At 38.7% G+C, this 13,180-nt stretch overlaps 1 protein-coding gene and 1 pseudogene across 3 annotated transcripts in view; both read left to right on the top strand.

The window, feature by feature from the left end:
- The window catches only part of MICU2 (mitochondrial calcium uptake 2), a 110,910-nt gene that overhangs the window by 67,318 nt on the left and 30,412 nt on the right, over positions 1-13,180 (top strand). For 2 of the 3 annotated variants that reach the window (XM_010353213.2, XM_030922146.1), the window contains exons 5-6: positions 11,133-11,180; positions 12,791-12,873. In XM_010353213.2, the coding sequence (XP_010351515.1) occupies positions 11,133-11,180; positions 12,791-12,873 (131 nt within the window). The remainder of the gene's footprint in view (positions 1-11,132; positions 11,181-12,790; positions 12,874-13,180) is intronic. The other variant, XM_030922145.1, reaches the window with a different exon arrangement.
- On the top strand, positions 5,629-5,724 carry LOC115894662 (annotated as a pseudogene).

Genomic DNA, 13,180 nt, shown 5'->3' with positions numbered 1-13,180 from the left:
GACCTGCAACTGTAGCAGGATATTTTTTCTTTTCCCGAGCTAGATATTTTTTAAAATTAGGGCTATTTCATATATTACCATATTTAATGTGGTATACAGTTATTTCAAAGTGTATTAGTCACAAAATGCAGTCACTTAATTGAAGAAAAATCTGATTGTGGCAGTATTAAACACAAATAGAATTTTTTTAAAATTGCACTGCCTTACTGTTGATTACAAAAATATGTATCTAAAGTCATTCTATACTCAGAATCATAAAGATAATTATTAAAATTAATTGAATTCATTGTGAAGTATATCCTATACACCGTGGAATTTAATAAACTTTTTAAGGCATTTTTTTCTTTACATAAAGGAAAAAAGAACTCACCTCCAAATCTGCTCTTGCTTCTGCATCTTACAGCTGCATCTATCTTGTCTGTCTTCGCTCTCTTTATGGAAGATCTAGTCCTTGCAACATAAGCCCAAGTCTCTGTATTTGCTCTAGGCCTCTTTTCTTGCCCTTTCAAGACCTTTTGACTTTGATATTTTTCCCTGTTTTACTACATCACCAGTCTGTTTCTCTCTACCTTATTCCTCCCTTATGTAAACTTAAAAGTATGTCCCATTTTTTAGGAGAAAAAATTTTTCCTTTACCCCCATATCTCCCCGGTGTGTTGTGTTCACTTCCTAACCTCTCATTCATTCTTCAGCTCATATCAGCCTGGTACCCACCCCACCATGGACACTTTTGTCATGATCACCAGTGAACTCCTTGGTTCAATGAGGACATTTTGTAGTCCCAGCTTACGTGACCCCAGCAGTATTTGATATATAATCTGCATCAGAACAGCCCCTCGTTTTGGCTTCAATGACCCCAGACTTTGTTGTGTTGCTTTTTTCTCCATCCTAGTTGTTTCCTCTCTGTCTCTTTTGACGAAATTCAACAAGAACCACCTAAGCTGGGAAAGCAAATAATTAGATCATTCTAGTGGGGTGAGTTTGAAGGAAGGGGCCCACTGGTCAGTCCTGAAAGATCACTGAGAAATTCTCTGTCTCGTGGGAGATAATGAAGATTTGAATGAGATTTAACAAACTTTGGAGAAAATTGGGAGAGTACTTGGCAAATGAAAAGTATTTTTTTTTTATTGACAAGTAATATTTTTGAGGCATAAGTATGAAAAGAGTTGGAATTTCAAAGAGCAGTAAGCAAACATTTTATTTTCTTGGTATGAAGAAGATAGCAAATTATAGTCGAGATTATATGAAATGGGTTAATGGAAGTTTTTGAAAGTGACAATGAGATTTGAAGACAAGGGAGAAAGTTATTGCAGTTTAATTACAGTTTTGATTCTTCAGATAGAAGGAAAACCTGCAGATGTTCTTTAGTCTCTTCTTGAAATTGAGATCAGTGTTCTCTTCATTCAGCCTCTACGTACAGGGGCAAGATTTGTAGAGCAGTTTTTCATATTGGCAGAGGAAGACTTGGGAGGGCTGTTCATCCCTCCTGCTAGTCTGCATCAGAGAATCCTGTTAGATTGTAGTCACTTCTGGAAGTCAGGGCTCTGGTCTCCAGAAGGATTGTAGTATTTCTTTACCAACTTTGCTGCTTCTGTGCCGTAAGAAAGAAAAAATAGGTAGTTGTTTTCAGAGGATACTGAGAAAGAATATCAGTAACTTCTTTTTTTGTTTGTTTTTGTTTTTAGATACAACTATAATTTTATTACAAAACCATTATTTTGGCATTAGTTGGTTACAGTGATAGCAAGATAATGTGAGTGTGCAGACCAGCTCTGATGGAACCACTATATTCCCTGTTTACTGAACCAAACTTCAGCTACCTCATATCCATTACATACAAATGACCTGCAGTTATTACTGCTACAAATCTTGACGCGTGTACCACTGAGAGAGGAGTTGATGCTAAGGGATTAGATTACATATTCATAAGACTACAAAAGTTCCCTTATGGGACTTTTTCTTCCTCCTCCCATCCAATGACTTTGCTTTAGAAGAATCACATTACTTAGAGCTAGTCTGAGTAGCAGCAGCACCCAAGGAGCATCAGTTCTTGTTAAAAAGCAACACCTGTGTGATGCACTTTTACACCACAGGCAAAGGGAAGGATCACTCTCATTTTAAACTCCCGCAGAGTCCCTTAATAAAAAATAAAAGCATTCCATCAAGTTCTTCTGGATGGTGTTATTGCTGTACATTTGTTGGTGAGTCATTTTCTGTGCTGTGTTTGCTTTGAGGGGATCTCCCAATGTATCTCCAATATTCTTTTTTTATAGGGTCCTTTTCTTGAGCTAGGATTTCACGTAACTCTAATGCTTTATTAAGAATGTTTTCCTTGTTGTCACACTGGCTTTCTAGCATGTCTTCATAGATATCCACAAGAAAGGCAGTTAGGTAGGGGGAACTATGACTTGGTTGTAAATCAATTAATTGATCTAACGGATTGGGATATTTGAAAAGACCACGATCCTGCAAAATCCCTTTCAAATAGTTCCGTGCACTTTCATTGTGTGGTAGTTTAATCATTTTCAGAGTGTGTATTTGTCATGATAAATGATCTGGACCACAGGATTGGGGCCATCATTCTGCAACACTGAATCTGTATCATCCCATTCTGCTCTGTCACTGTACAGGACATCAGAGGGTGAGTCCAGGCCCAGAAACCCGTCGTCCATGGGGGACACCACGGCTTCCCTGGCCTCGGCCGCCATCTCTTCCTCGTGCTGCAGCTGGGGCAGGGGCTGCTCTGGCTGCCCGGGCTCGCCACCTTGCACAGCCTCCCCGACCCCCTCAGTGGCTGCCCCAGCAACTTCTTTTTATTTTTATTTTTTTAACTTTCAGAGAGAGAGACATAGTAGATAATCTTTCTAACTGTCAAGGAGATAAATTCATCAGCCTGCACACGCATTTTTCTCGTTAGATAATTTTCTTTCTTTCTTAGTTACATAGCTGGAGTACTATTTATGTTCTCAGAATGAACAAGAGCATTAATGATATATTTCCAGGATTTTTTTTTTTTTTTTGGAAGGAGAATTAAGACCCAGTATTTCCGATGACTGGGAGAAAGACCTTAGTGATGAACTGTCAGAAAAATAAATAGGAAGGATTTTCCCCCCTTAGGCAAAGTCCATGAAGACGTTTATGCGATAAATAGAGGAATGAGCATGATGAGAGGGGAAGGGGTGAGGGAAGGAGGCTTTAAGAGGAACCTGAAACAGTAAATGGCTGATAGAGAATATAGGATAGAGATAGAGATATATAGATAGAGAATAGATAGGATAGAGAATATAGATAGCGTTCATTACAAAGTCAAAGATAAGTTTTTAAAATGTACATGCAGTGGCTATGGGAGGAAAATCAGCTTACATTCCTACATTCATAAAGGACTGGCAGGGAAATCAGGACTGTAAGATGTAGCATAAGGATGACAAGAAAATTAAGCAATTGGCAGGTAAAAGATGAGGCAGAACTGGAGAGTTAACAGAATTAGGAAGAGTTGGAAGTATCATGAAAGGGCAAGGTGTAAGATCTGCTCTCTCACCATTCATCTAAATGCTGGCCACCCTTAACTTTTAGACTCTGAGACCCCACTCTGATTGGGGTCTCAACGCTGATCCTTCCCCTTCTCCATCCCTCCAACACATCTACTGTACCACATTCTAGCTGGAAGAAGAGTGTCCCTAATTGGGAGAAGCCTTCACAGGCTGAATATAGAGTCTCCCAGCTCCTGTGTAGCTTGTGGTTTATGAGCTGTTTTAAAACCTACTTCATCTGTAAAATAGAGATGATAATATCTACTTCCAGGTTACAGTGACTTACGTGAAACTTCTGACACAGTGCCTGAGATCGTGTCAACAAAAGATCTCTTATTAGGCAAATCTTTGTGTCACAAGTCCTCTTGATTTCTCTGAAACCACACTGTCCTAGTCTCTCTGTCGTTGGCCTTCTTCCACCTCCTGCCTATTAAACATTGGCACTTCATAGAATTTTGTCCTTCACTTACTACTCTTCTTCAGCCTCCTTGGTTTTAGCGTTCATGAGATGACTCCTAAATCTCTTTCAGTGCCTCCAGCCCAGGCTACACTCCTGAGCCTCAGCCGTTTGTGTATATACAAACCAGCTGCCAGACACCTGCTTATGGATCTCAGGCACTTATGGATTCAGAGTATGCCAAACTGCACTCACCATCTTCCCCCTAAACCAACACTTCCTGTATTCTTGATCTCATTTGGTAGTAACAGCTTTCATCCAACTCATCCAAACCCAAGAAATAGCTTAGACCCCTTTCTCTCTGTCTTTGCCTGTCCCACCCTTCATATTCAATCAAACACAAAGTCTTTCCAATTTTACCTAAGTATTTATCTAATTCATCTTCTCTTCTCCCTACCTCTAGAGAATAGGAAACAGATCAAGTAACTTTGTCACTTAATAAATAAAATCTAACTTCCTTAGTTTGGTGTATCTAAGCCCTTTGTGGCCTGTGCCCTGCACAAGCTTCCCTGCTGTCCTCTCTTGCCATTCTACACAGTGTGCCATGTCTGTTCACGCTTTCATGCTTTTGCACACACTGTTCTCTTTGCCTGTGCCGTTCTCTCTCTTCCCTCTACTCTCTGACTCGCCACCTTCTCCCAGCCTTCTGCTCATTGGAGAATTAGCCCAAGCGTCACTTCTCATGGGAATTGTTTTTAACTTCTTCAGTAGAAAGAATTGTTTCCTCCCCTGCATTCTCATCATTCTTTGTATATTCTTTCTCGCCACATTTTATTATAATTGCTTGTTTATGTGTCATCTGCTAACTTCTTAGAATATAAATTCCTTGAGGAAAAAGGCCTTTTCCTTGTAAACTTGTGAGGTCTAAGCACAATAGTTAGTACATGGTATTTGTTTAATAAATTGTCTTTGACTAAACAAATAAACAGAGAACAATAGAATTGTTTATTAAATTGTGAGGAAGCCCAGTACAGTGGAAGGGCTGAAACTTTTGTATATCTTGTCTATAATGTTGATTGTGATCTGATACTATAGGAAAAAAGTGTTTATTAGTGCAATAGGGAAACGTCTTGAGGAAAGTCTACAGTTACTTTTTAGTTCTCTGAAATACATGAGTTGACGTGTACATTTCTAACTTAAAAAAAAACACTCATGTAAATATTTATTTTATAAGAGATTCAGAAGATAGACTTTTTAAAGGTATACTTCACTGTTGCTGTTAATAGTGGTTTGAAGAAAAACAATGTAAAACTTAGTTAAACTTGGGACCCTTTGAAATATTCCATTTTACAACGTATAAGAACTATCAAAATTTATACCCTATCATAACTAGCAAAAGGTAGTACATTCTTAAAATAAGAAAATAATTTACCAACGTGCATTATTATAAGGAAGAATAAGTCATAAATTATTATATATTTTTTTAAACTGAGCATAATTTTAATACCATCCTCAAAAATATACTGAATATAAATTATGAGGTATGTTGTAAGATATAAATACATTTTTACAATAGATGGGATAATCCAATCTCTTTGGAAAATAGGATTCACAAAATTGTACTTATACAATACAGCAGATCGTATTTTAGAATGGTTGCATCTTAATATTTCTAGAGGAGCACTGTAACTGACAGAATTTATTCATCTGAGGTGTGATGATTGGGCTTTCACACTCATGAGTGAGATGCGCCTCCCTCAAACCTTGTTACAAGGACAACACATTGGTTGTCTGACGTGAAGAGGGGAAAAATCAGAACTTACTCATTTCTTCTAGTGCCCCTCTTAAGAGATTCTTTAACAAACTTTTGAACATAAATTATTTAAAATACTGTCCTAATACAGTTTTGAATCATTGCCATTTAACAGCATTTACTTTGCAATTAGATATAACAAATATATATTAAGCTGTTTCTCCTGTCAATATTCTCGTGTGTCAGTTTTCTTTAAAAACATTTTCAGAGGGCAAATGCCTAGAATACTGTTGTAGAACTACCTTGTTTATTTATAACCCACCTTGAGAGTGAAAGGTACTGTTCTTATACTGTCTCAACTCTGATTATTCAAGCTTTTAAGTCAGTATTTCAAAGAAAGACACTGGAATTGTCTTTTTCAAAAAGTTCTGCTTGCATAAAGGACCTGTACCTGTGTCAGAAGAAAAGCAAGGTCTCCTTTTGGCAACACGCCCAGTGGAGTCTAGAGGTTTGGCCATTTTTTTCACATTGCCATATTCCTTTGAAAATGAGAAAAATCCTTAAGACTGCCAGAGAATGAAATACTTTGATCTTTCAGCTGACATTAGAGCACTTCTCCCAGGTACAAGATATGACAAAACACATCTAATTTATTCTCCTTTTATAGAAGGTCTAAATAGTTTAAAGCAAAAGAAAATCTGAAAACGTGTTATAGTCTTTTTATTAAGAAAAGTACACCTGCTCCAAAATAGAAACAACAAGTTGGTAATTCAGTTAAAGGAAGCCATTGAAAACATTTAAAGTATTTGCTTATAGTTAAAACATGGAATCATCTAATATACCATTTTTGCCTTCCTTGCTCTGAACTACCTTTGGCCCTGAGTCCTTCCTTTATTTGCTTGGGAGCCATTAGGGTATGGTGCCCTGCACAGAAGGGTAAATACATTCCCAATGTCATCACCCTCTGCAGGTCTTTATTCTTCCTGTCTGAACTACCATAGTAGTTTTTTTCCCATTGCTGCTTCCACTTGAGCGTTATTTCAGCCAATCACTTTGCAGTTTTCATATTCAGCTTCATCTGTCTTAAATAGGTTTCCTATTTATACCACATCCGCTTAATTAAAATTTTTACCAATCATTCGAAGATTACTGTTAGAATTACTTCTTCTGTGGCACCTTTGATCATCTAAACTCTGGAAATGCTTGCACATTTTTCTAAACTCTTGTAACTCTTACTATTCATATCTCTCTATGGTATCTAGTATTTTCTGTAAACGTCTGCGTTTTGGCCTCCTGATGGAAGTATACACCATCTGTGAAGAATTCTTGTCAAAACCAAACTTGAATCTTAGCACACATCTGGATTTAAGTGCCGTTTATAGAAAATACAGAAGGTAGAGGAACATGTGAAATGATACCAAGGACATAAGTCATCAGAATTGTATAGACTGTTGGAAATTTTATAGGACAAATGACTTTTTCAACAATTACATTGAAAGGTAGGGGCAAAAAAGACAAGGGAGAAAACCTATATGTTAAGAGAGACATAAGAGACAGGAACGCCGAGCACAGTGGCTCACACCTGCAGTCCCAACACTTTGGGTGCAGTCCCAGCACTTTGGGAGGCCAAGGGAGGAGGATCACTTGAGCCCAGGAGTTTGACACCAGCCAGGGCAACATAGGAAGACCCTGTCTCTGCAAAAAAAAAAATTGTATTTTAATTAGCTGGACATGGTGGCACATGCCTGTGGTCCCAGCTACTCAGGAGGCTGAGAGGTGGGAGGATCACTTGAACCTGGGAGGTTAAGGCTGCAGTGAGCCATTACTGTGCCACTACACTCTAGCCCGGGCAACAGAGTGAGACTTTGTTCAAAAAAAAAAAAAGGCCGGGCGCGGTGGCTCAAGCCTGTAATCCCAGCACTTTGGGAGGCCGAGACGGGCGCATCACGAGGTCAGGAGATCGAGACCATCCTGGCTAACACTGTGAAACCCCGTCTCCACTAAAAAATACAAAAAACTAGCCGGGCGAGGTGGCGGGCGCTTGTGGTCCCAGCTACTCGGGAGGCTGAGGCAGGAGAATGGCGTGAACCCGGGAGGCGGAGCTTGCAATGAGCTGAGATCCGGCCACTGCACTCCAGCCCTGGCGACAGAGTGAGACTCTGTCTCAAAAATAATAATAATAATAATAATAATAAATAAATTAGACTACATCAAAATTAAGAACATTTGTGAATCGAAGAACACTGTCAAGAGAGTGAAGAAAAGATCCACAAATGGGAGAAAATATTTTCAAATTGTATACATATGTATTATAAGGGATAATAACCAGGATATATAAAGAACTATACAAAACTTTTTTAATGGGAAAAGGACTTAAATAGAAATTTCTCAGAATAAGATATACCCATGGCTAATAAGCACATGAAAAGATACTCAACATCACTGATCATCAGGGAAATGCAAAGCAAAGCCACAATGAGATCGCACGTTGCATTCATTAGGTTGGCAGCTTAAAAAAAAAAAAAGCGGAAAATACAAGTGTTGAGGATGTGGAAAAATTTAGTAGAAATTTGTATGTCCACAGCTGCTGTGGAAAAGGTAGGGTGATTCCTCAAAAATTAAACAGCATTGGCCGGGCGCGGTGGCTCAAGCCTGTAATCCCAGCACTTTGGGAGGCCGAGGCGGGCGGATCACGAGGTCAGGAGATCGAGACCATCCTGGCTAACACAGTGAAACCCCATCTCTACTAAAAATACAAAAAATTAGCCGGGTGTGGTGGCGGGTGCCTGTAGTCCCAGCTACTTGGGAGGCTGAGGCAGGAGAACGACGTGAACCCGGGGGCGGAGCTTGCAGTGAGCCGAGATTGTGCCACTGCACTCCAGCCTGGGCGGCAGAGCCAGACTCTGTCTCAAAAAAAAAAACAGCATTACCGTATGATGCAGCAGTTCTGCTTCTGCTTCTGGGTATATACCCAAAAGAAATGAAAGCAGGGGCTCACACCAATATTTGTGGCTGCATTATTCACAGTAGCCACATGGTAGAAACACTCCAAGTGTCCATCAGCAGGTGAACGGATAAACAAAATGTGGTACATACGTGCCATGGAATATTATTCAGCCTTAAAAAGGAAGGAAATTCTGACACATGCTACAGTATGAATGAACCTTTAAAACATTATGCCAAGTGAAAAAAGTCACAAAAGGACAGATATTGTATAATTCATCTTATATGAGGTACCTAGATAGAATAGGCTACTTCACAGAGACAGAAAGTAGAATAGAGTTTACAGGGGCTAGGGGCAGGAATGGGTGGTGGGATTCAGGAGTTAATGTTTAATGTGTACAGTTCTTCTGTTTAGCATGATGAAAAATTTCTGATGATGGTTGTACAACAGTGTGAATGTACTTAATGCTACCAAATTTAACAATGGTATAAGTGCTGAATTGTTTATGTTATGTTTATTTTACCACAATATTTAAAAACAGGTGATTTAAGAGACCTCCTTACCAAGTGCAATGTAAGGACTTTTCTTTGGATGCTCATCTGAATACACCTGAAAACTTGTGTAAAACAGGAAAATTGATAATGCTGATTTGAATTTGAAAATGTTAAGGAATTATTGATACTTTTTTAGGTGTGGTAACTATTTGACAGGGAGGTTTTTTTAGATACACAGGCTGAATTTTTTACTATGAAATGATATGTGTATGTGGGTTTTGTTTCACAATAATCCAGTGGGAGGTAGGGAATGAAAAGGAATATAGATAAAGCAAGACCTGCCATGAGTTGACAATTATTGGCGCTGAGTTTCGTTGTGTTATTTAGTATAATTATATATAATTCATATTATTGTCTCTGTTGTTGCATATGATTCAAGTTTTCCATGACTAAAAAAGTGTTTTTAATTGTTAATTGTGCATTTTGCTATTATACCAATCTTTTGATCCGGAGGGAACAATTGTTGTTTAGCTTATCAGGAAGCCATGGTTTTTAAAATATCGTCTCTATATTTAATGTACTTTTTTTCATTGTAAGCAACCTAAAACCTGACACAATATACTTGAGCAAGCAAGAAAGTTTAGTGACTAGACACAGTTAGCTTCAAACCCAACTTCATCCAGGGCTCAAACATCACCATCTTCATTTTCCGACCTGGCAGTTAAAGACTGGCTACATTCTCGTGCTCTAAATACTGGCCTCTGGCAGTTCCAGGCACTCTCTCCATTGCCTCATATTCCTGAGAATAACATTCTCACATCACCAAAGCCCAGCACAAAATAAAAACGTGAAAGTCAGTTATCAGCATTTGCATCAGAAATCCTGCTGTACCACTCTGAGTGGCCCAACTTAGATGTGAGCCCATCCCTGAACCGGTCCCTGGAACCAGACTAGTGCAACCTGCTTATTAGCTTGGGCCTGAGCTACTTGCCCATCCCTGCGTCAGTTCCACAGAAATGCAGTGATTGGCTTTAGCCAATTAGCATTTACTTGCAGAGGCAAAGGTAAGGTCATCCTACCCAAACTGCATATTTGAGACTGTCTAAGAATGATTTTCCAAAGGAAAAATAAAGTAACTGCTACAAAGAACTAATTACTACATTTTAAATAATGTAATTTGACTCTCAGTATATATCCAAGTCTCTGTTATTCTACTGAATTTATAAATTTGCTTCACTTGAGATGCTGTGAATAGTAAAAATTTAATTAGAAGTTACGTAAAGTGCCATGTAAATAAAACTTGTCATGGATGTCTGTTATTTGCAAGCCAGCTTCCATTCCTTTTCTGTATTAGTCAATGTTCTCCACAGAAACAGAACCAATAGGAGATACAGATAGATTCACTGTGAAGAATTGGCTCATGCAATTATGGAGGTACAGAAGTCCTGTGATCTGCCATCTGCAAGCCGTAGACCCAGAAAAGCTGGTGGTGTAATTCAGTCCTCGTTTGGTGGCCTGAGAACGAGGGGAGCCATTGGTGTCAACCCCAGTCTGAGGGCAGAAGATAAAATGTCCCAGCTCAAGAAGTGAGGCACAAAAAAAGGGTGAATTTCTCCTTCCTCTGCTTTTTGTTCAGCAGAGTGGATAATGCTCACCCTCACTAGGGAGGACAGGACAGCCTGCTTTACCAAGTCTACCTATTTAAATGCTCATCTCACAGACACACCCAGAAACCGTGTTTGATCTGGCTGCTCAAGATGTTCAGTCTGACACAGTCAAACTGACACTTACCACCAACCGTCACAACCTCCTTACTAGTAACAGTACCTGATGAACCATACTTTCTTTTTTTAAGTATTAGGACTTTACTTCAACTATTACAAAAATTTTCCACTGTATCAAAGAGAGGTAATTTCAAGTAAAATTACTTTTTTATTCGGTGAAATTTCAATGTTAATGTCTCTGTATATTCTAAAGCTTATTTTCTGGTATGTTTTTATTTTCTCTCTTTCAGGGCTAATTTCATATACTGAGTATCTTTTTTTGCTTACAATCCTCACTAGTAAGTATCCCATAGTTTTTCTCAGAGATCATGTGAAATTCTTTGTTCTTACCAAACAGGATTTTAAAAGTTTGGTATTTATGTCTTTATCATTAAAAACATTGATACCTTAGTTTCTATATCTTCAAAATGATAATGTTGGATTAGGTTATCCCTGTGGGTCTCTTCTACCTCCTGTGCACTGTAGCAGCCCATTGCTTTGTCTCTTTAATAGGAAGTTTGTTGAACAAGAGAATCATAGTGGTAGTCTTGGCTTTAAAAATGCTTATCTGACATTATACAAAATACCTAACCAGTACTCTTCAAAATGTGGAGGTCATGGAAAACAAGGAGAGACTGAGACACTGATACAGATTAGAGAAGACTCAGGAGACATGACAGATAAATACAACATGGTATCTTATATTTAATCCTGGAAGAGGAAAACAGCATTAGTGAAAAAACATGAAACCCAGATAAAGTCGATAGTGTAGTTCATAATGCTGTGCCATGTTAATTTATTAGTCTTTATAGATGTACTGTGGTTATGTAAGTGTTAACATTAGAGGAAGACCAGGTGTGGTAGCTCACCCCAGCACTTTAGCTTGAGCCCAGGAGTTTGAGACCAGCTTGGGCAACATGGTAAAACCCCATCTCTACAAAAAAAATTTAAAAATTTGCGAGGTGTGATGGTGCACACCTGTAGTCCCAACTACTTGTTGGGGCTGAGGTGGGAAGATTGCTTGAGCCCAGGAGGTTGAGGCTGCAGTGAGCTGTGATCACACTACTGCACTCCAGCCTGGTGACAGAGTGAGACCCTGTCTCAAAAAAAAAAAGAAGAAGGCCGGGCGCGGTGGCTCAAGCCTGTAATCCCAGCACTTTGGGAGGCCGAGACGGGCGGATCACGAGGTCAGGAGATCGAGACCATCCTGGCTAACACGGTGAAACCCCGTCTCTACTAAAAAATACAAAAACTAGCCGGGCGAGGTGGCGGGCGCCTGTAGTCCCAGCTACTCAGGAGGCTGAGGCAGGAGAATGGCGTAAACCTGGGAGGAGGAGCTTGCAGTGAGCTGAGATCTGGCCACTGCACTCCAGTCCGGGCGACAGAGCGAGACTCCGCCTCAAAAAAAAAAAAAAGAAGAAAAGAAAAATTAGAGGAAGCTGAGGAAAGAGTATATGGGGACTCTCTGGACTCTTTGTACTATTTTACAAGATTTCTGTAAGTCTAAAATGATTGCAAAATACATTGTTGTTTTTTTTTAAGTACTCTGAGAAAGGGAAATAAAAAGTAATCATTAATTTGAAAATAACCAATGTACTGTAAGAATATAGAAAAGCCCCTACTAGAGCTAAAGAAATAAATTAAGCCTACAAACTAATTTTGCATTGAAAGGCAGAACACTTACTGGGCAGAGCAGCAGCACCTATGGAAAGGGTGTTGGAAAAGACAGGGAACAAAGCCATAATACCAAATATCAGCCTTTGGAATTGTTATAAGAAATCATTATTTTTCTGAGTAGGCACTTACTCATACAGTTTCTGCTAGTTTATGTCAAATTTGAAGATCTCTCTATCTGCAAATAACTTGCTTTTCATCAACATTTAAATATTCATTTTTCACTTCACTGCAGAACCCCATTCTGGATTTCATGTTGCTTTTAAAATGCTGGATACAGATGGTAATGAGATGATTGAGAAAAGGGAATTTTTTAAGGTAAGTAGATGCTAACTATTTTAGGTTTATCGTAAAATACCTGGATGTTTGTGTGATGATTTCACATTTCCATTAAAATCCAAATTGTATTCATTGTTTGCATATGAACTATCAGGAAATTATTTGGACATTCAAAAATACTAAATTTTCTGTAATACAGCCGTGAAGACACCAATAAGTGAACTGTATAAGATTCCGAAAAGAGAAGTAAGCTGAAGTATCTGTTTTTTAGGGTTATATTTTTATGATTTCAGCAAATAATATGGTAAGAGTTCCATAGGATATATATATTTTAAAGAATATGTGT

This window comes from Rhinopithecus roxellana, chromosome 18 (genome assembly GCF_007565055.1).
Source record: "Rhinopithecus roxellana isolate Shanxi Qingling chromosome 18, ASM756505v1, whole genome shotgun sequence".
Classification (NCBI taxonomy): Eukaryota; Metazoa; Chordata; class Mammalia; order Primates; family Cercopithecidae; genus Rhinopithecus; species Rhinopithecus roxellana.
This window is presented reverse-complemented; position numbering and strand designations above follow the sequence as displayed.